This window comes from Crotalus tigris, unplaced genomic scaffold, assembly GCF_016545835.1.
Source record: "Crotalus tigris isolate CLP2741 ecotype Arizona unplaced genomic scaffold, ASM1654583v1 scf7180000017668.6805642782:7212621, whole genome shotgun sequence".
Lineage (NCBI taxonomy): Eukaryota > Metazoa > Chordata > Lepidosauria > Squamata > Viperidae > Crotalus > Crotalus tigris.
In genome coordinates, this window is record NW_024096554.1 from 105,399 (window position 1) to 129,768 (window position 24,370).

At 39.3% G+C, this 24,370-nt stretch overlaps 1 protein-coding gene across 1 annotated transcript in view; it reads left to right on the top strand.

The window, feature by feature from the left end:
• Positions 1-24,370, top strand: part of ALK (ALK receptor tyrosine kinase) — a 126,438-nt gene that overhangs the window by 22,982 nt on the left and 79,086 nt on the right. The window contains exons 4-5 of the mRNA XM_039337025.1: positions 9,584-9,678; positions 11,827-11,952. Of these exons, the coding sequence (XP_039192959.1) occupies positions 9,584-9,678; positions 11,827-11,952 (221 nt within the window). The remainder of the gene's footprint in view (positions 1-9,583; positions 9,679-11,826; positions 11,953-24,370) is intronic.

The window sequence follows — 24,370 nt, forward strand, 5'->3', positions numbered from 1 at the left end:
CACAAGCCAAATCAGAATAAGGGTAGTCAGAGCTACAAGGGGGGTGGGGAGAGGGGTTTATTTGAAAAAAAAATTAAGCTCAACTGAAGTATATCTGTTGAAATGGGATCCTTTTAATTTGCCAGAAGAAAGGAGTTTGAATCTCATCCTATTTTGATTCCAATAGTTTGCCCCTTTCTCTGAAATAGCATTTTTATCCTATCATGAAATATGCAACTTCTCCCCAGTTAGTGAACTGGAAGTTGTGTGTGTGTCATTTTGGATGAGAAAATCCAAACTGACTGGAGCCTGAGCTTACATAGTTTGTTGTTGTTGTTGTTCTTGTTCTTGTTCAATCTGAGCCAGAACCTGAATGAAGATGTTGATAGGTCTTGTTATTAGAGGAAACATTGTTTTTTAAAAAATGGAAGAAATGTGCATGCTCTCTATTTATCTTATTAGGTCTCTGTTTCACTTTTGATTGTCTTACTTTAAGTGTATATGAGACTTTTATGGCTCTCTTTAGACAGCCATCTTCACCTTTAATGGAATTATGATTGTAATGATTATGGAGCAATTCCTGGATTCAGAAAAGCTGCATGATCCTGTCTGAAGTGCCTGCAAACCAATATTAAATTGCTCGGCTAGCTAAAGCATTATGGCACAAAGAGTTATTAAAGGAAAGGGGATGAAAGAGCTAAATACAAGAGCCACCAGTGCAATTCTCTCCTTGGAGGGAAGGGTTCCAGTTATACCAAAGCTACAGAAAGGCATATGATTAGGACAAGGTACAAATAGTGATTCTAAAATATCGTTCATTTAAGTGCTTCCTGAAATGCACTATGCAACCCTCTGTGATTCCAAAGATTAATATACACATTAACATGTATTTATTCGGTAAAACTTTACTTAAAGTTTTAACCCTTCCTTCATTGTAGGTTTAGTAGGATGGGAAGCATAAATGATGCTATGAAAATTGAAACTGAATAGCAAAAATGCAGTATGAAACAAATAGAAAGGCAGTATACACTCATAAAGGCAGCATTATAGGAAAAGCATAACAAAATGACAAATTAAATCAGCTATCAAAGAACTGTGAATCTGTTTCTATGGTACCTTTCTCCATATTATACATTCATGTGAGAACACAAATGAGAAACATAATGTAGTTGTTCAAAGGGAGGGAAGAACGACCCATTTCATCCAGCCTAGTTCACATAAAGAAATTAAGGAGTGAATCTGTTCCAGAAATATCGGAAAAGCCTTCTACTTCTTAGGCTGTACTTGCTTCCACTCCACCCACCCACCCACCCACCTCCCGCAATAGACAAGTGAGTGAATACAATTGAAAAAAAATTAACACAAAATTCAGAATATTTGTTGGGTCTTATTTACAAGTTTTTCTTGAAATACAACCCAAAACCCATTCAAACTGCATTCAATGTATCTAGCAGTAAAAAGCCAAATCTACTCAGTATTGTCACTGAAGTGAAGGACTATTGTAAACAGAAGTTATAAAGTTAAAATTTGGTTTTGTTATTGACTAGAGTTGAAATTATAGATGTAACAGTCTTTCTGTTTGCCATCATTCATCTGTATAACATTTATTGGCACTGTGATTTTATTATTTTTCAACACATACATTTCTATCCTAAATTAACCCTTCACCTGAAAAGTTGAATGTATTTTGATAAATGCCCTTAAGGTTCATTTAATATGCAGAAAGTTAGTAATTTAATAGAACTTATAACAATGTTGTCCTGTGTGAGTTGTTTCCTTGACTATTATTATTCCCTAGACTTCTGCTGAGCAATCATAGGAGCATGATTTGTGTTGCCTTCTACAAGCTTTTCTTAACCATAGTTAGTCTCATTATCATAGCTTAATCCTTTGAGAATTATTTCATGCTTTTGAATAGTATTTTTAAGTAGAAATGAAATAAATATGGATGTTGTAGGTTCTTGTTCTAAATCAGATGGAAGAAGTTTCAAAGTGGTTTTCTGTTTTGAGAGACATCTTCCACCCTATGGAGCCGAAAAAAGGAAAACGGTAATTGTTATGTCCTGAGCCTGCTGAAGCATTCAGGCAGGCTCAGAAATGTTGCAAAGGGTCCCAGGCAGACCCAAAGCTGCCCAGGACCAGACTGGCTGTCTCCAGTCTTGCGTGCATGCGCAAGGCGGGAGACAGCCTCTGTAATCATTGATTGACATTGTCTGGGTCTGGGACATTATAAAAGGCCTGTGTGCCGTTTTGGTTGTTGGTGGTAGTAAGAAGAGAGTAATAAAGGAAGCTTGTTTACACAATGTGTCTCCGCTTAATGCCTCAACCCTGCAAACATAAAAGTAATAATGTAAGAAGAGGATGCCTATGTTGTCCCTGCAGTCTTGCCTCAAATGTAGAGGTTACAGGTTTTAAGATGCCCTTCCAGAGAGGGCTTAATATTTTTGAAAAACTAATGGCACCATTTTGCCTCCTTGAACCAATCCTTAGAATGTTTCTGTTCTGTTCTCAGAAAAGAGGCATTGAGATGAAGTAACAAGTTCCAAAACAGTCCTTCTTTATTGCAACACCAACAGAACAGTTTACACAATGGTGCGATTCCCTTTTATAGTCCCCTGCACAGCACCTTGCTGGCCAATCGTTGCAAGGGATTTTCCTACCTTGCGCATGCGCGCAAAGCTGGGAACAGCCTTTCTGCTCCTGGGCATCCACGTGGTCTGCCTGGGCCAATTGCTGCAGCCTGCGCCTGCCGGCCCAAAACATAACACCCTCCCTCTTGAATAAAATAATAAGGCACACTTATTATTTTAAATACCCCTATCACTCCATTACATTGCTTACGTTACATATATACACAACAAGCTACAATCTTGCTACAGCCATACTCCCCACTCCTCTTGAGCTCCATTTACTTACCCAGACCACTAGGCCTGCACAAGAACTGATAAGGACCATATATAGTCCTGTAAGTATTTGGGAGGACCTTTGGCCCGCCCTGATCTCCTCACAGCTGGTGTGTGTGCCTGGCCTGCAGACCAGGACTTTATTGCCCCCGAGACCCAGGTGACCCACCCAGCTGCTGACTGGCTGGATCCACTAAATCCAAACCAGAGTTCCTTGAAAGGGTGGAATTCCCCAAGTCCAGTGAGGGGGTGGAATTCCCTGAGTCCACACTGGACCCCTTTTGGGAGTGCTGTCCCTTGAGCCCAAGATCAGCAGCTGGAGTGGCCTGTGTAGCTGATCTACCCCAATGGTCCATTGCCCCATTGTCTGTGCCGCACTTGCCAGAGTCAGGATCCGCCTCCATGGCAAACCCCCTTTCTGGAGCAATAGCTCAAGCCTGCAAATGTCGGAGAGACTCCCTTTCTGGGGCAATAGCTGAAGCCTGTGGATGTCTGAGAGACTGTGGTCCACAATCGTAATTATGGTCCCCCTCCCCCCGAGAGCAGAACCCAGAGCAGAAGTGTTACTGGGAAGCCTCCAATACAATTTGTCAATGTGACATCAGATCACCCAACCATCCTCCAAGGCCACTTCGTATGACAGCGGCCCAGAGACCTGGCATACGACTGCTGTGACCCAGAGATGTCCTGGTCCATAGTTCCTTGCCCAGACCAGATTGCTCACCTGTAGTCTCCTAGGTGCCCGCAGCTGTGACACCTGTGAAGTCACCTGGTCTGGGTGCAACCTGTCCAGTTTCGTGGTGAGGCGGCGACCCCAGCGGAGTTCAGCTGGGCTCTTTCAGTAGCTGTGCATGGTGTGGTGCGGTGGCAAAGAAGAAAGTCCGCTAACCTGTGATGCCAGTTTCCATGAGTGATCCGCTTTAAAACATCCTTGGTTGTGAGCACCATCCATTTAGCCTGGCCGTTGGAAGCTGGATGGAATGGTGCAGATGTGGCATGCTGGATCATGTTGGCCTGGAGGAAAGCCTTAAACTCAAATGAAATGAATTGGGGCCCGTTGTCGGAGACCAGGACATCTGGAAGGCGAAGATCCCTCGCAGCACCTGGATGGTCCTGGCAGTAGTAGTGGAGGAGACAGGCACAACCTCCAGCCACTTGGAATGGCTGTCCATGAGGAGTAAGAAGAATTGCCCCTGAAAGGATCCAGCATAGTCGATATGAACCCTCGACCACAGGGTATGAGTCTCCTCCCTATGAACTTGGGCCTGGGGCATCTCTGGCCTCAACTGTTGATAAACAGTGCACCCGTGGACCTGGTCCTCGATGTCTTTGTTGAGCCCAGGCCACAAAAGATGGCTGTGCACTAACACTTTCATCTGGACTATTCCCAGATTTCCCTCATGCAGAGACTGTAAGACTCTAGTCCTCAATGAGGTTGGGATTACCACCCGGCTACCCCATAGGACACATCCCTTGAAGATGGAAAACTCGTGCTTCCTCTGCCAGAAGCTCTGGAATTCTGAGCCTGGACATGTGTCAGGCCATCCAGACAATACCCAAATCAGCATGTGTGTTAGTGTGTGATCGGTGGCTGTTTCTGCAGCCACGTCCCTACCATTGAGGGGAGATTCAGGCAAGTCCTGAATAGACAGGATGCAGTTGGCAGGTGCCGGGTCTGCCTCTACCTGCTGTAATGGCAACCTGCTGAGGCCATCTGCATGGCCCATGTCTTTGCCTGGCTTGTGAACCAGTTTATGATCATATGCAGACAGGAAGATAGACCATCTCAACATTCTTGTGGATATTATGTGTGGGGTTTGTTTGTTCATTGTGAACAATCCTAGCAGTGGCTTATGGTCTGTAAAGACCGTGAAATGGTGGCCATATACGAAGTCATGGAACTTCTTTATGCCAGCCACTATGGCTAAGGCTTCCCTATCTATCTTTGCATAGTTGCGTTCAGCTGAGGATAGGGTCCTAGAGTAGTATGCTATTGGGACTTGTGTCCCATCAGCCTTCAAGTGACTTAACACAGCCCCAATCCCATAAGGGGACGCATCACAGGCAATGCACACCGGCAATTGCTCATTGAAATGTGCTAAGACCGCATTTGAAGAGAGCAAGCCCTTGACCTCCTTGAAACTCTTTTCGTGTACTTGTGTCCACTGCCAAAAAGCCTGTTTGTCCAAGAGCCGGTGTAGCCACTGCAGCCTTGTGAGAAAGGAATGAGTGGTAAAAATTTAACAGTCCCAGAAAGTCCTGAAGTTCGCCTTGGATTTGGGACTTGGAGCCTGCTGAATTGCTTGCAGCTTGGATTCAGCAGGGTGGATGCCCTGAGCATCAACGTGGAATCCTAGAAACTCAGTTGAGTTAACCCCGATCTTACACTTGTCTTGCTTCAGCTTCAGCCCCGCTTGGTGGAAATGTAGCAAAACGGCTCTCAGTCTTTCGGCTAAATTGTCAGCTGAGTCCCCAGCGATGAGGACATCATCAAAGTATGGGCAAACACCAGGAATATTATGGAGCGTTCACTCTATTACACTCTGGAAAATGCCAGGGGCCACATTTACTCCAAACTGCAGTCTTCTTACCTTGAATGCCCCCTGTGAGTTACTATAGTTTGTGCCTCTGCCGTTGCCTTGTCCACTGGCAATTGTTGATAGGCCTGAGCCAGGTCAAGCTTAGCAAAGATCTGGCCCCCTTGAGGGAAGCCAGAATACCCACAGGTACTGGGTACAAATGTTGCTGCAGCACTTTGTTAAGCGTGCATTTGTAGTCCACACAGATTCAGACTTCACCAATGGCCTTCAGTGGTGTAACTATAGGGGTTTCCCATGGACTGCTGTCCACAGGCTCTAAGATACCTTGCTGAATCAGCTTGTCCAGCTCTGCATCTATTTTACCCTTTAAGGCAAAGGCCACCCTGCGTGGCTTGATTCTAATGGGATCTAGCCTCAGAGAAATTGGGGGCCCTTTGTACGAGCCAAGTTCTGGACTAAACACATCTGCAAACTCCTTGCAGACCCCAGCCAGGCCTGTTGTTTGCACTCTGTTTGTTCCAGCCACCTGAATTCCAAGGGCCTCAAACCAGTCGAGTCCAATGAGGCTCATGCGGTCTCCTCCAACCACAACTACATCTACCAATCCCTCAAAATTCCTATGCTGCACCTTGAGCGTGGCCTGTCCCCTCACGTTGACTCTGGAATTCTGGAAATCTGTGAGGATGAGGTTCGACGGCCTGAGTTTAACCCATAGGCCGCTTCTGCTGCAAACCTTGTAAAAGGTGTCTAGGGAAATGATCGTTAGAGAGAACCCTGTGTCCAGCTCCATCAACAAGGGGACCCCTTGCAAATTCATGTCAATGTGAAGCTTCTTCCTAAGTGGCCTGTGGACCCCGTTCTAAAAATGCTCCTATGTGATGCGCAGAAACCCACCCTGTTCTGGCTGGGGACCTGGTACCTTTCTGAGGCAATTCTTCTGGGTAACGTTCCCTCTGGTGGCCCAAACAGACAGAGGCAATGTGGCCTTGCCTACCACATGCCCTGCAGATGGCGATGCGGAAATGGCAGTCTGCGCGGCGATGGCGGCCTCCAAGGTGATGATGCTGGCTGGGCCTTCCCTCCATGAGGCTTTCTCTCCAGAGCCTGATGCAGCCAGTCCACTTCTGATTCTGGATCCTGTTTGGATTCTTCGTAAGCGACCTCTTGATGGACTTGAGGGGGCTTGGCAAGCTGCAAGGCCTTCACCGCTCCACCGGCTGCTTCTTCGGTGGCAACTTCCCTCAAGGCATCTTGGAACGTGAGGCCTTCCTTTGCAAAGAGCTTCTGCTGCAACTCCCGGCTTCACAGGCCACAGACCAGCTGATCTCTCAGCCTCTCTTTCAAGAATTTGCAGGGCCTAGTTGCTTGTCGCAAGGCCTCAACAAATTCCGCAGCAGACTCACCAGGCCTCTGGTCCCTCTGCTCAAATGCATGTCGCCAGGCAATCACTGAGAGCTTGTGTTCGCAATGCTCTCGAAGCATCCTCTTCAAGTCTGTGTAGGCGATTGATTCCAGTGGTGCTGGGGTGACCAGATTCTCCACAATATCGAAGGTCTCTTGCCCACAAACACACAGCAATGTGGCAGCTTTGAGGCTGTCTTCGTGAATTTGATTCACCCGGAGGTAGTTCTCCACCCGGGCCACGTATGAGCTCCAACGTTCTGGATGAACTGTGTCAAACTCAGACAGCTTGCCTATCTTCGCCATCGTTGCAGTCCAGGAACTTCGTCCACGCCTTCTGCTGCAAGGTTTGGGAAGGGGCTCCCCTTGCTGAGCTCACCTCCAGTGTTTCCGTACTGGCAGGCTGAGTTGTGATCTCCGGACGCCACACTTCTCTGAGCTGCAAGCCTCCCGTGGTGAGTCAGCTTGGCTTCTTACTTCATTTTCCTTGCAGGCATCCCACCTTCGTCGCCAATGTTTTGTTCTCAGAAAAAAGGCATTGAGATGAAGTAACGAGTACCAAAACAGTCCTTCTTTATTGCAACACCAGCAGAACAGTTTACACAATGGTGCAGTTCCGTTTTATAGTCCCCTGCACAGCACCTTGTTGGCCAATCGTTGCAAGGGATTTTCCCGTCTTGTAATGTGCGCAAAGCTGGGAACAGCTTTTCTGCTCCTGGGCATCCACATGGTCTGCCTGGGCCAATCACTACAGCCTGCACCTGCTGGCCCAGGACATAACAATTTCCTTTGCAATAATCCATCAGGAAGACCAACTTATTTCCACTGCATTTAGAAGTAGGGTAGCTGAAATGCCAGTTTAATATTTCTTCCCTAATGGATTGCTTGGCATTTTCAAATAAAGGAATGAAAATTCTCCATTTGATGGCTGGTGCTATTGTAATATAACTTAGATTAGCACCCACCCTTCTGCCTTTAGGAAGGGCCCAAGGACGTGGCTATCACATTGTGCCTGGGGGTTCAGCAATAGTGGTGAGCCTTGGTAATGACTATATTAGAGGGAATATGATTTATAGTGATATGTTTTACTGTGATTATGTTTTACTGAATTTATAACTGTGGTTTTAAGATAGCTATATATTGGGCTAATTTATTATTTACTATTTCTATTGTTTTAATTGTTGTGAGATGCACAGAATTTCACTTCTAAGATGCACAGCTATGATAGACAGACAGACAGACAGACAGACAGACAGACAACTTGTTGATGGTATGGAGTTTTAGTTTTATATACATTTCACTCTTACTAATATAAGAGTGGCCCTTATTAGAATGGGTTTATTTATCACACTTCACTTTTTAGTTTTTCTATATTTATGAAAATAAAAAAACATATGAGTTAGAAAGCAGCTATTGTTGATTAGTACAAGAATCTATCCTTATCTAAACCATTATTCTCACCAATGGGGCTTTATGTTGTATTAATATGATTAAATTATAAAGTCAATAATATACTCTTAATTTATTTGACTTAATCAGATCAATAGAAAATTCATGTGATGGAAATCCAGGTTGTTAATTTAACTATTAAAATTCAAGTGAACTCATAAGTGGAATAGAATAAAAGGTAACCTTATCAGGAAATTGCAATGCAGCTATGAGTATGAAGATCTGAACTCCATAGGGAATATTTCAGAGGAAATGAGGATTAAAGCAGAAGGCATATTTTGTAAAGGGAGAAGTAGATATTTTCAAGTATTGTCTGTTTCTGAAATATTCATTATTAAAGATAACTCTTTAATAACTATTTTCACCAGGGAATCTTTATATCTATATACACATGGACATGTATGTGCACATGGGTTCACACATGTGTGCATAAGCATGTGTGTATGTGTGTGTACATATACATGTATTCACATTCATATCTAAATATTCCTACCAATCCAGCATAAAATATACCATTGCAAAATATTATTAAATAAGCATATAGTTAAAAGTTAAGAGCAAGGATACTTCTTTGTGTCTACCAGTTTGAGGCATTTTAAGAAAAAATAGTTTAAAAACATTTTTTCCCAAGATGTTTTTTTAACCTCCCAGTCTGGCCTACAATTCTGGAATTTCTGTCAATCTTCCATTGTGACAAATGTATAAAATTCATCAGAAATAAATATTTCTGAGCATTTCTGATTAGCACTACTGAAAATCATATTTATGTGAAAATAGCTACCAAGTGTAAGTCCGAGACTCCTTTTTATAGATATAGCAAAGATCTTTCTTTTACCTACCAAACTGTGCCAAAGGCCATCTAATAAAAAAGAGGCAGCATAACACATTGGGCCTCAGATGAGCCCAAGTGGGCAGAATCAGTGAGTAAATCCAGAAATTGGACACCTGTTCTTGCCCTTGTAGCTCTCGCTCATTTGAAGATGGCTTCATGGGGAAGTCTTATGTGTATCAGCATAGATACTTTCACTTGTATCTAAACCAAATACTTGCTTTTATTTTGTTAAAACAAGTGGTTTGCTAGATTCCAGGAGTGTGTTTTACCTGTCCTCCAGAACCTAATACTTTCCAAATGTGTGGACTAAAATTCCCATCATTTTCAGTCTGTACAGTTGACACAACCAGAGGGCACCAATTTGAAAAGGTGATACTTTTTAGTTTAAGTCTAGGCTGAGCGTATTAAGACCAAAGTGGTTTTATGATGAGTGGTTGCCTTGACTGACATTGTCTGATCTCTCCCATTATTCTTTACAGATTTTGGCTTCAGATTATTGCATCCTGGAAAGCTGGATCAGAAGCCATCATTGCCTTTGATAATGTGTCTCTCAGCCTGGATTGTTATCTGACAAGTGAGCAAGCCTGTGATTAGCTTTTAGATTGGTAGAGTGCCTGCATGTCTTGCCAAAGACTAAATGCTTTTCATTACACTTAGAATGTAGGTGTAACTTTTATTTCCTGCTTTGGTGCTTCCCCATATTTTGAAAAGGGAAGACAAGATGTCAGTCCTTCAAGGTAGATCAGACCAGGAAATCGGAGTTATGAATGCTAATGCTACTTATATTCTAAGTTTTTGATAAGAGAATCTTACAAATCTGAATGTTTATATTTCCTTTATCTGAACATTATCTTGGTTGGGGTTCTTTCTCTGTTCCTCAAAGTTATTCCTTCCGCCCATTACATAAGATGACCCCAGTATTACTATGAGTTTATGTCACAAAGCTTTCTGCATTTAATGTGTTGAATATTGACAAGAAATCCAGTGATTTTCTAGGCAGAAAACATTAAAAGTCTCATTATGTAGTAATATAATGCTCGCTAGAGTTTGTTTGTTTTATTCAATTTATATAGCTGCCAATTTCAGTCAATAACTCTGAGCAGCTTTCAGCTCAGAAAATATATTACCAGTAAAAATACCAAAAACATTTTAAAATAGTACATTTCAGGAATCTGTGTAAGTCTCCATCCCAGTGGAACCCAAGTGCAGTGTAAGTTAGCTGAGTAAGATTACTTTACCATTCTTATTTTCCCCATAACTTCATATGTACTAAATGCAAATGCACTGAACTATTGAATAATAGCTAAGTGTGAAATGTTTGTTTGTTACATCCCCTTAACCATTTCCTCCAACCATTGAAATCTTCAACCACGTTCTGTTCACATATTCCTTTAGCTAGTAGTTCTTCTAATGTAAATGCATGGTACAGGGACTCCTCCACTTATGACCAGAACTGGGACCAGAATTTCCATCATAAATTAGCACAGTCCTAAAGTAAGTCATCACATGACTGGAGTTGATTTTAGGACCACTTTTACCATGGTCACTAAAGTAAGTTGCCACTGTTAGACAAATCACATGGACATTAAGAAAACCGTATAATTGTTAAGCTAATCCCGCTTCCCCAATTCCCGCTGCGGTTCAAAACTGTCTGGGAAGATTGCAAATCTCAGTCAGATGACCATAGGATACCTACAATTGGTTATAAATGCCAGCTGGTTGACATGAATCTAAATTGCTGTCAACGCTGCAAATATTGTATATTCTTGCTTTTGACAATATGCAGAATTGTCTGGTATATATGGGGTTAATAAAGAACAGAAGGGGCATTGGGGGTAAAGCCCGGGAAAGAAAGAGGAAGAAAACATTTCATCTTCACACTAATTGGATAGTGTGAGATATGACGGCTAATTTAGGGAGGGAACATGCTGATAATTTAACTGCTCAGAGGAAGAGAACTTAGATCCTAGCATCCCTCTGTTGTGCCTGTGCCGACATTTTGTAACAATAAAAGACTTTTAGGAAAATAAATGCCTGGAAGTTCTTTGGAATGTTTCATTAGCCGGAACCACAACATCTGCAATTACACAAAATCACAAGAGTCATAACTTTTAGGACAGGTCACAAATCACTTTTTTCAAGGCCATTGTAATTTTGAATTATTGTTAAATGAATGGTCATTAAGTCTAGGACTACCTATATTTATTGCTTAGCTATTTTACAGCCACGCTCCACAGCATTCCAAAAGAAACCTCTCCTTTCTTTTTAATGAATTTCATTTGCTTGCACTTTTTGTGTACTAATACAAATACTGTTTAGTTTTAGCATCTGCAATTATAAAGAAATATAAAGAAAGAATATAAAGAAAGAAAAACTACTATTATGAAAATTATATAAACTTGCTGTAACTGGATGGTTATACAGCATTTACTGGAATTTTTCAACTATAAAAAATATGTCCCTTCAACTTCTTAGCTTCTTTCTTTCTTTTTTTCTTTCTTTCTTTCTTTCTTTCTTTCTTTCTTTCTTTCTTTCTTTCTTTCTTTCTTTCTCCCTTTATTTATTTCAAATGATGCTATAGCAATAATAGATGCCAGACTACCTTTCCCTTTAACACTATGTGTATTCTGGTTGCGATCATTTGGCCTGATTTGATTCACTTTTTTAGGCCTACACACTTAGCCCTACACAGTCAAAAAACAGACTGCTTTTTGTGTTTCAGTCAATGAAGAGAAGACATCTCGACACAACAGACCAGACGCAGGCAATCTGCTCTATGAAAGAGGTAGGGGGGAAGGACATTTTGAAGAAAAACCCACACAGTTTCCTGTTACAATTGGCTTTGCAGGTAGGATATTGGCTTCTTGACAATGATTTCAGAATGATTGGACCATTCACAAGAGTGCAGATTTCCAGTGCAGTGTCAATTAGAAGGCAAACAACAAAAAGAGAAATACTGATACCCAATAACCAACATCAGTATCAGTCAATAACAATTGCAGTTAAATACCAGCCTGTCTACACACCTTAAAGATCAAAGGTATCAATCAATATAAATAATTAAAATATCCAACTGTTCAAAAGCATCAATAAAAGAAAAATATTCTGAACTAAAAATGGAATTCAGGAAGAACTGGGGTGTTACCTTATAGCTTAGAATATGTAGGAAACATTGAGATAACCATGAATGGAATTCTTCAGTTCATTCTCCAGATTCTATCTAGGAGATCCTATTGTTGTTGTTATTATATAGACAAAAATGTGAAATCACAGCTGCCAGTTCTTTAGCTAATATTGACCTTCATATGCATTGCCTTCTTCCCAAGTGTTGTTATTGTTATAATATAGACAAAAATGTGAAATCACAGCTGTCAGTTCTTTAGCTGTTGTTGGCTTTCATACACATCAATTACAGTATAATATAGACAAAAGTGTGAAATCACAGCTGTCATTTCTTTAGCTGTTGTTGGCTTTCATACACATCAAGTTCTTCCCAACAACCTACTGTATATGTGCTGATAACCACTGGAACTACCATGGTTGGTTTATGCCATAATCTTGCAGTTTTAATTTTCAGATCACAATACTTTGTGATCTTCTCCAATTCTTTGACTTCTGTTCTACTATCTCCTAGTATTGCCACATCAATTATGTACAATTTCTTCTTTTCAGCCACAGTTAAATCTGATGTGCTATACAGCAAGACTATCAGTTTGTATTTGGAAATCCCACAATATTTTAACCTGCTTATTTTTAAGTACTTTTTCAATTCTTATGTTCCCAACAATTTTTCATTACCGATCATTTTTACTGATGTTCCAGTGAATCATTTTGGTGACTGTGTTATATCATTTATAATCAGTTTGTGTGATTGTCTTGCACAAGCTGAGTATGTGAGCTATTGTTTCTTCTGTTTCTTTGAATAATCTGCATTTTGAATCATTAGACAATTTTTCAGTTCTGACCTTGATTGCATTAGTTCAAATAGCTTGCTCTTGAGCAGCTAAAATCAAGCCTACAAAATCATTTTTTAAAAATATTCCAGTTATAAGCTATTGCCAGGATTTAGCTTTATCTACTTTTCACTTGATTTTTCTAGAAATTGAACATGTAATGTTTTTATTACCAGCATTCTGTGTGAGTTTTTATTACATTATTTCAATATTCATGTTTGTTTCTTTCACATTTCGTAAGTTCCGGTTTTTAACCTGCATCAATATGTGTTCTTGGTTGTCTTTTACATAATCAGCCAACACATGCTTTTCCTCTTTGACAGTTGGTTGGACTTGAGATAAAGCTCAACCTCTGTTGCTGCAGCACAGGTATCACTACAGAGATGTAATGCAAAATGAATAATTAGCTTTTTAATTTTTGGGTTCAAGTTGTGTCCATTTAATGATATCAGCTATGTATGGCCCAGGTATTGATGGCTTTGATGGTGTTTCCCCCCGTTCAATTTTTTTCTTGAGTACTTTTCTCACTCTTTTAATGTATTCTTTATTAATCACATTTTCAACTTGTCCATGCTTGTTGTTATCCAACCGTAACATACCCAAACATAAAATTTATATTTGATTTATACATTTTATATTTTATAATTAAAGGGCACCCTCGCTTAACAACCATTTAGTCAGTGACCATTCAAAATTATGATGGCGCTGAACAAAGACATTTATGATTGGTGCCAAACTTACAGCCCCTGCAGGGCCCTCTGATCACGTGATTGCAATCTGGGCACCTGGCAACCTGTTTTCACTTACCCTTTATATTTCAGAATGACATAGCACTTGTAAACACAAGGCTGCTTTATGAGAATTATAGCATACTCTATGCAGTTGCATTGTGGCTTGGAAAAGCCGAGGTCCCTAAACTAGACCTCTTCCCACTTCTTACTCTACCCATCCCTGTACTCTTCTGGACACAACAACAATCCTCTGCTTGTGTCCCTCAGCCAATCCTTTAAACTTCCCCTCTTCCATACCTGGCAAAGCCAGCAATATCAATCTCCTGCCTACTTCCTGAATATACTGTATGAGGTGAAGCAGGTAACAGAGGAGGTGCAGGAAGGAGGAAATTATAACATTGATGCAGGGGCTGAATGGCAGCCACTGGCTGTCACCAAGTGATGCAGAGGAAGTGTTCTTTTGTCTGCTTGGTCACCTAATGCCCCCCCCCATGCCCTAATGCCCTCCCATATAAGCAGTTGGGAGAAGCTCTTTTCCCAGGATCTGGTACGAAGGAGGATGGGACGACATATTTAGGCTACGTTCCTGGTGGCTATTAAGTGGTCACAAATAAAGAGTCTTTATTTGTCTGCCTTTTTACAGCCCAGATCTGATGGCTCCTGTGGGAAAAAAAGGGTATGAGTAAAATGAGAAAACCGAGGACCCACAAGAAAAAATGTGAAAGGGGTAGAGATTGCAAACCAAGACTGTGTTGTTTGATCAAAGAGAGATGTTGCTTACTTACGTATATACATACCTACATGCATATTTATCATGCTATTTCTTTGGGGGTAAGCAACCTATTCAAAGTTCAGAAAGGTAGCAAAAAAAGATAGCAACAACAAAAACAAAAAATATAGCCAAAAAGATTAAAAGCATGAGATATTCTCTTCAGGGAGGTTGATCTAAATTCTACAGGGCTAGTTTACTTTCTCTGCCTATAGCCATTCTACATTTATTATAAATTTCATCCTTCTTTCATTTTCTTCCTCTATGACTATTTTCATCCCAATCCTCTCTTGACAGTACCAAAAATGGTCTGTCCCGCATTTATGTCATTCTTGTATCTTTCTCTAATTCTTAATTTATTCTTGTAAATAATGAAATTGACTGTGTTTTAGATTTATATGCATCCCTGTTCCAGTTGTACAAATGAATACAAATGTTTAAGATGTGTATATGAATCATATGAGAAATTTGGGACAACCATGGCCTGGATAATTGAGAATCTCCACAGATACAAATCATATGAGAAATTTTTCAAAGCAGAGGCTCACAAGTTTACATTTCCATTCCTTCTGCCCAAAATATATCCAAACTGACAGTATTATATGCTTCAAGGATACTAACCTAAGCCCAGTTTTATCTCAAATATATTCATGCTCTTCTTTGCAAAATAAGATTGTTAATCTAGAGAGTACCTTGCAGGACAACATGAATGGGTTGCCAGCACCTCCTGAATGCAGAGCTACATCAGCATGTTGAGAACACATTTAGCACACATGATTGGGTATTTTCTCTTATTTGTGATAGCTGTTTCTTGATGGTTGCATGTCCCTCATCATAAAAGTGACAGTCTTGCATTCCTGCTGGAAACTAAAATTGATTTGGCTACAGCTCTGCAGGAGCTATCTGCTTTCAGTTTGAAAATAAAGCTAAGAGGCACAGCAGGGATGGAGGGGGAGATAAGTTCTCCAGCACAGCAAAATCATCTATTTACTTTCCTAGAACAGCCTAATTACTTGTCCACAGGATAAAATTAGATGTCAGCAACAAGAAGGAGTAAGCAGCAAAATAACATCAAGAGTTACAGATAAGGTACTTATTTATTTATAAGTTATATACTAGTTACTCTTCAGCAAAAGCTCCTAGAACAGTTCGCAAGAATTAAAAAAGTAAACAAATATCAAACAATAAAACATGCCCTAAATTCCAGCATAAAAATAAACTAAGTGCAAATAAACAACTCTAAAAGCAGATATTATGTTGTGATTTACATTGAAAACTGTGCAAGTTCACACAGAAGAAACACCTGGACAGAGTCACCATTTCCTGTCCAAAGGTTCTCTAAAGCAGTGTTTCTCAACCTTGACAATTGTCCACATGCCTTAAAATTGTCAAGGTTGAGAAACACTGCTAAAGTCTCAAGGTTTCTATCCAATCTTTCTTTAGTCTGAAGTCAAATGATTGACTCAGACTGATAACAGAGAAATCTTCTATAGTTTTTATACCAGTTTTCACTCAGTTTGAGGACTGAACATTTCAAAAGAACTTCCCCAGTGCAAGGGAATTTATCATTAAAGTGGACTATACTATTCTTGTGTTTGTTTTGTTATGAGATGGCCAAGAAGTATGGGTGAATCTCTCATCTTTTATGACACTATAATTTATTCAGTCATCCACAGCTTCAAGAGAAGTCATTGTGAGAGAAGTTCTGGAACTTTTTCAGTCGTGGTGCTGCTATCATCATTAAACAAGACTCTTGCCCTTAAGAAATTGTTGGAGATTTTTTGTGAAATGTTTAGAAAAGCCATTTATGACCAGGTCTAATTTTTAGAACTTCCAGTCACACCGACCATTTGGATCTATGCTCTAAGAGAGGTGTCTGCAAAATTTTATAATAAAAAAAATAAAAAGTCAAGATGGTGGCCACAACAGTAAGTTTGAAGTTCCTCCTGATAAACATAACAACATTGATTGTGCCATCATGACACTGCTAATGCTCAGATGTAGAAAAGCAACCATCAAAATAAGATGTTTTTGACTTGCTATTACAATTACAGAATCCAACAGGTCACTCTTGAAATATGCCAGCCTTTAAAAATAAAGAAGAAAAGGGGGAAAAAAAACAAGTAAATCACCTTAGCATGATATTTTAATATTTATGCTACATTTATTTTCCTTCTCCATTTTTGGTTATGTTTCAGCAACCTTGTGAGAAAGCCTGTATCTGCCATATAGAAAAGGTTTATAGAAACTAATAGTTACCTTTTCCATAAATTAAAAATAGATGTAAAAATTGATTCTGAAAAGAAATGATATTCATGGTTGTCTTAGGGAGCTTGGATGTCTTTTCCTCTCAGCCTTTTTGAAGTCTGACATAATAAATGATAATAAATGAAAGCACTTTAGGAAGAAAAAAAAATCAAGCCTACTTTATTCCTTCTGGGAAGAATGACACTTCAAGCACAGACTATCTATGGCAGCAGTATAATGTGACAGAATACAATATCCATTCTGCATAAGATATATTGCAAATGCAAGCAAATGCTTAAGAAGCCATATTGTCCTTTTTTGCCAGATATGATGCCACTGATCCATGAAACAGCATTTCAGATAGTCTTTTTTATTTTGAAAGTCAAAATAAACAAACTCTTACTCAAGAAGTCAGCAGATCTATCTTTAGAGCCTTTACAAATGGCATTTACAAATTTCATCAGATATAATAAATCTACTTTGAAAATAGACAGAGAATAGCAGTTTTTCTTTTTAAACATAATCACAATTCACAGCTTTAATCCATGTTACAGCAAACAATGGAGCAATTGTTGCTGTAATTCAACAGGCTACCTAGAAAACAGAACCACAAAACCACCATTACATGAGTATGCACTTTATCTATTTACTTATTACTGACATTTTAGTGTCATTCCAAACCAAATGCCTCTGACTGATACACAGTAGGAGCAGAAATTAATAACAATACAACAAATAGAAAATAATGTTAATATAAACCAAACTATAATGGTGTTACCAAACAGGAGCAGATCCAAATTTATCATTCCCCCAAATAGTTTCAACTTTTCACAGAAGCTACGCAAGGAAGCTGAACAGGGTCCTGTATATCTGTGGGCAAATTATTCTAGAAGAATAGACTATTTCTAGAAATAATAACTTAATTTCCAGTTATTCCTACCCTTAGTTTCTTATCCTAACCAGTATCTGGCTAAGATTAACTGAACTCTTAATCCACAGCTCCTACTCTTAAACAAAGATCTTTGCTGAAAATCTTCATTAAGAGCTTTGTGGACATCTAGCAATAGCAATAGCACTTAGACTTATATGCCGCTTCGCAGTGCTTTACAGCCCTCTCTAACCAATTTACAGAGTCAGCATATTGCCCCCAACAATTTGGGTCCTCATTTAACCAACCTCAGAAAGAGGAAAGTCTGAATCAATCTTGAGGCAGTGAGAATCGAATTGCCAAACTGCTGGCAGCCGGCAATCAACAGAAGTAGCCTACGGTACTGCATTCTAACCATTGCACCACCATGGATCTTATCTTATCTATATATAAGCACTTTATAGAACCTCTGGAATGAGGTGCATTACAAATCAAATAAATAGAACATCAATTGAGTCACTTCTATCTATATGTCTGCATGTTAAATAACACCAACAGTGTTATTCCGGCTCCTCTCTCCCTCTCCAAGATAGCCGGTAGAAAGTAGGGGTTGGATGGGGGAATATCAGACTTGTAATAACCATCTTGAACCCATGGTAATAGGAGATCATCCATTGTCCCATCTGGTGAGATGGGGAGGAGTTTGGTCTGGCCAATAGCTACTGGCTGAGCTAGCCATTAAAATATTCTAAGAAAAGTAAATATGTGTGGGCCTTCAAGTCAATGCTGACTCCTAGCAATCACCTGGACAAATCCCTGCATTTTTCTTGACAAGATTTCAAAAATAGATTGACATTACTTGTTTCCTAGGGCTGCAAGAGAATGACTGGCCCAAGGCTCCCAGCTGACTTTGTGCCTAAAGTGGGACTAGACCCATATCTTCCTAATTTCTAGCCTAATATCTTAATCATTATACCAAACTAGCTACATCACTACACCAAACTGCTCTTCAAGAGGACGTAATAAAAGGAAAACACCATGAAAAGAGGACAATGGTAAGGAATGGGGGGTTTACAATTAAATATACTCCAACCAAACTGTATAGTGAAAAGAAATATCAGTGCTCACTAAATTTATATAGATTAGTTGTGCTACATATACCCTGTCTAGCAGCCTTCTGTTGACCAGAAAATTTTTGAAGAGTGCCCTTTCTCCTTCACCAATGTTCACATCACAGTGACCTAGGATGTAGGGCTCTGTTCTGGGCCCAGTACTCTTCAACACCTTCATCAAATTTGCAGACGACACCAAGCTGGCAGGAATAGCCAACACTCCAGAAGACAGGCTTCAGATACAGAAGGATCTGGACAGACTTGAACACTGGGCACTAACTAACAAAATGAAATTCAATGGTGAAAAAAGCAAGGTTCTACATTTAGGCAAGAAAAACCAAATGCACAAGTACAGCATAGTTGGCACCATGCTCAATAGTAGTAACTGTGAGAGGGACCTCGGAGTCCTAGTAGACAATCACCTAAATATGAGCCAGCAGTGTGCTGCATCTGCCAAAAAGGCCAACACAGTGCTAGGCTGCATTAACAGAGGGATAGAATCAAGATCACGTGAAGTATTAATACCACTCTTTAATGCCTTGGTAAGGCCACACTTGGAATACTGCATCCAGTTTTGGTCACCACTATGTAAAAAAGATGTTGAGACTCTAGAAAGAGTACAGAGAAGAGCAACAAAGATGATTAGGGGACTCGAGGCTAAAACATATAAGGAACGGTTGCGAGAATTGGGTATGTCTAGTTTAACGAAGAGAAGGACAAGGGGGGACATGATAGCAGTATTCCAATATCTCAGGGGCTGCCATAAAGAAGAGGGAATTAAGCTATTTTTCAAAGCACCTGAAGGCAGGACAAGAAGCAACGGGTGGAAACTAATCAAGGAGAGAAGCAACCTAGAACTAAGGAGAAACTTCCTGACAGTGAGAACAATTAATCAGTGGAACAGCTTGCCTCCAGAAGCAGTAAATGCTCCAACACTGGAAGTTTTTAAGAAGAGACTGGACAGCCATTTATTCGAAATGGTGTAGGGTTTCCTGCCCGAGCAGGGCGTTGGACTAGATGACCTCCAAGGTCCCTTCCAACTTTACTACTATTATTATTATTACATGGAAGTCATGCTTTTTACAGGTCATAATAAACATGTCTTTTGACTATTCTATTTTGGCATTTAGGTAAACTAGTTAACTAATGTCCTTTTTAGAAATACTTGCTCATGGGTCTTTGAGGAAAATACTAAAATAATTTGGGATGAAATTGAAGTGAAAGAATGCTGGAAGAACTCTAGATATTTGCACATGATAATCAAAGAGCAGAATTAAAAAGATTGCTATTTGCAATCTTGGTGCACAAGAAAAATGATAAAAGGAGTCACAGCTACTGTGGGAATATTGAAAACAGTAAGGCTGCAGATATAAATGGAAAAAAGTGAAAATATGGATTGATTTACATATGGAGTGGCTGTGTGACTTGTTTATCATCTGTGTGAATACTGCATCTCTGTCTGACAATAGGAAGAAAGCTCTTACTGTTCCCCTATTCAAAGGTCAAGATAATAAGATTGAATGGAAACACTATAGATATGGTAGATACACACAGAAAGGTGTTCATTTAAGCTCTCAAAAGGTCACAGAGAGACAGTGTGATACCAGATTTGTCTGCTATCAGAACAGCAGACACATAAAAGCTATTCCTCCTGGCCATTATTTTTCCTAGAAAGAAGCACAATAATTTAAGCCCTGAATCACTATAAATAGGGCTTGCATTTATTAGTTACAGAATAGTCACTGGAATATTTTCATAATGGCTTCATTCACTTTTCTACAGTAAATGAAGTTCTTGATATGCTTGAATACCTGTTTATGTGTTTTCACTTCAGCTTCTTTAGAGAAGTCTAACAAAACATCTTTGTCAGAATTCTGATCAAAATATGTACATGTATAAAATCCATGAAATGCAGTGTGCTTTGATGGCTGATGGAAGGTTGTGCAGACAATTTTTGTCCCTTCAGCAGCTGATTGATAAATGTATAATGTGAGAAGAAATATTTACTTTATTTTTGTTGATTCAGAGAAAGTGCATGCTTAAGTGAATCAACTTGAATAATGGAATGTTTTGCTTGCTGAGTGCAATAAGAGCAATATGATGGAACTAAATCATGCATAAGAATAAACAACATTCTTAGCAAATGGTTCAACAGCAAGAGGAAATAATTTGAAGGATGTGTGACATACACATGGTTGTCTAATAATAAGGAATGCATGTATCATGTGTCGATTGGGGAGATGAAAGTATGCCGATGCTATTTTTATATGCGGGTGATACTGTGCTGTTGGCTGAGAACTTGAATGATTTGCAACAAATGTTAGACAGATTGTATTTTGTATTGAAGTGTATTTGAACATTAATATATCAACGACCAAGTTAGTTGTGTTTGACAGGGAAACAGAGTCAACATATTTGCCAACAAAATTGGTAAAAAAAAGAAATCTAGAGAAAGTAGATGAATCTGTGTGCCCCTGAAGAATGTTTACTAAAGATGGAATAATATATGGAGAAATTTTAATATAAGTAAATTCTGGGAGAAAAATAATTGAAAGAAATGAAAAAAGCTATGTATAAGAATTTGCTTCTTGCCAATTTACTATATGGAACTGAGCATTGGGGATATCAGATAGACATAGGAATAAGTTGTCCACCAGAGGTTTATTTATTTATTTATTTATGTTGTTAATTGGATAACATACTAAGAGAAATGATAAAAACATTACAACTGAATTCACAAGGCCTAGAATTTGTAACCATATCTTTTCTGCATCATATTTTCTATTCAGAAATAATTTTTGTTGTGCTCTAATATGTGTTACTTAATCAACTGTGTTTCATGCTCTTCTTTAATATGACTTCTTATAAATAATTTCATATCGTCTTCTCATCTCTTGATTGAGCTGCAAGATACTCTATATCTGTATTTTTTTTAACTATTAGGGCACATCCACGCTAACTTTAGGTAAAAATACGCCTTTAAACACTCATTCTCATGAGTGCAGATAACTTTGGATTTATCTCACCTGAAAGTCTTTAACATCTGCTTCTAACAGAAGCTTCGCTGTTTGCACAACATGTGGCATGTTGGTCACAAACAAGCTAAAGTGGCAGGAGTACCTGGAACCTTGTTTCAGCTGGTGTAAATATACCAGCTTCCCTAAGGGGGCCAAATGGCCTGCAGATTGTCCATACAATCTGCAGGCCATGTATTAGTCAATAATACAATTACTTCTAGCAAATTCTGTGTCATATTTATTCTTCTCAGCCATATCCTCCATACAGGTATATAGCACTGAAATTGCTAGAAGTAATGTTATTCCAAATACATTCAAACTGTCATAAAGGTCTCTGAGAAGGAAGAAAGAATGTGACTTCAAAGATACTGAAATTGCCAGAAATCATTTTATATTTAGCACTATATATAATTAGTGTTATATTTGTGCTGGATATCAAAATCTTAGCAACTTTTTTTTACAACCAACAGTAAAGTTTTCATAAAGTCTTTTTAACCATATGAAGGGGGTAGAGCAATGGGCAAATAGATACATTTAGCACCTAATTTAACTCTAGATAAATTGGGCAGAATTTTCTTTGATTTCTTGCCTGCCGCCCATAGATGCAGTGAATCAGGACTGTTTTCCCAATAAAGCAAGGATATAAAGACATTCTGACACTTAAAATCCCCCAAACCCTTAAGAATCAATTTCCTTTTTTTTTCTTGTTGTGTAGATATTGGTTTGAGGTGCCTTTATTCCTCTTAAGCTGTTTTAGACTTAAAAATAAATGTTTAAAAAAGTTGGCCTTTTGCTCCCCTTACACTAACAACTTTCTTCTCCCAGAGCCACTATTATGGCATTAGAAGCAGAAGCAGAAGAACTGAAAAATGATTCTCAGCATTTATATTGATGAAGAAAAAAATTGCAGCATATTCTTAAGGGCAGGAATGTTGCTCTTCATTAAAACAAACCATAAAAATCACAATATTTAAAATAAAAAATGAATAACCTGCATTTAAATTTTAAAATAAAGGAAAAAAATATTTTGGAACCATGGCTTTCTTATCCTCCCTAGATCAAGATCTTGCATAAAGTTACTGACATTTTCTGGACTCCAGATTTTAATAATCATTTTATATGTCAACTGAAGCATGGTAACATTGTACATAAGGAAAAATGTACAAATCATTGTTAATCCTTTATATTTAGATTGTATCTACATTGTCTATCTACTACTAAAACTCTTGTCATGACCTTTATCTGAGCAAGACAATGCATCATAGGACAACAATTTTTAAACCAAGGTACCTCAAATGAGCTAACTTAAGGAATAGGTTCAAAATTTGGGGGAGTGAAATTTGAGGAAGCTGTGGCTCCTTCATGCTACTGGTTGCTACTGGTACTGTGCTACTGGAATGCTGCTGTGGTCACATGATCTTCATTTTCAATGTTCCATGACAGTTTCTTAGGCAGTCTTGCAATCCCTCACTTCCTTCCCCACCCACAAGCAGCCACTTGCTTGCCTGTTGAAAAGGGAAGTGGAGAGGGAAGAAAAGAAGGAAATAACTCCTGCATAGCCTCCTTGGCTGCACCACTTTGGCAGAACCGGTAGCTAATTTTTTGTTGCCCAGGCATCCACACAGAGAACTGGTTGTTCACATATTTGAATCCCACCACTGCTTACTGGTCTTCTCTTCCCACACAATTATATTGTGTTCACTTTGCAGAATGAACTACCAGGTTTTGCTTTGAGAAATCTTGTTCACAAGTCAGAGTCTGCATTTTTAGTCAGTAGAACAGAAGGGCAGGCAATAAATAAGTAAAAATATTCTGACAGCATGTGTGAGATTTGTTTTAGTAGTTTTGTCCACCTCTTGTGTTTTCAATGTGCTCTGACAACCATTTGTCTGAAATGGCATAGGGTTTCCTGTCTGAGCAGGGGGTTGGACTAAAAGACCTCCAAGGTCCCTTCCAACTCTATTATTAATATTACTACTACTACTACTACTACTACTACTACTACTACTACTACTACTACTATTATTTACTTCTCTTTCTTTCTCCTTATTGACTCCTCCCTTTCAGCTTCTGACACCAGAATGGGTCCCACAGAATGGGTCCTAAAGAGTCATCAGATCCTTTTTCAGATGGCAAATGGCATTTCCTGGGAAAGACTGTGAGTCACATGAGTTAATCAGATGAAGGAGCTGAAAGGAACAGCAGAGCAAATATTAATTACAATAAAATTACATTTGTTGGCTCTTTGCATGCAATTATGCTAACTGAACTGTTGGCATAATGCAATAAAGATGTCTGCAGAATTGGATTTCTCTATAAAGTGGCAGTTAACTCAGTCAGTGACCAGTTCTAATCCAAAAGGCATTTGTGGTGGAAGTGTTAGATGCATTAGTCTTAGATGTGACTTCAGCTGTCTAAGTGTTTTTCCTCCGACCATATTACAATGCTACCCATCCATCCTGAGTTGGCAACAAACTGTATAGGCATAAAATGTGCTGTTCACATTGATGATTCTATTCCATCTTTATTGCCTTGATTCCCAGTCTCTGCCAAACTGCTGACTTCCCTC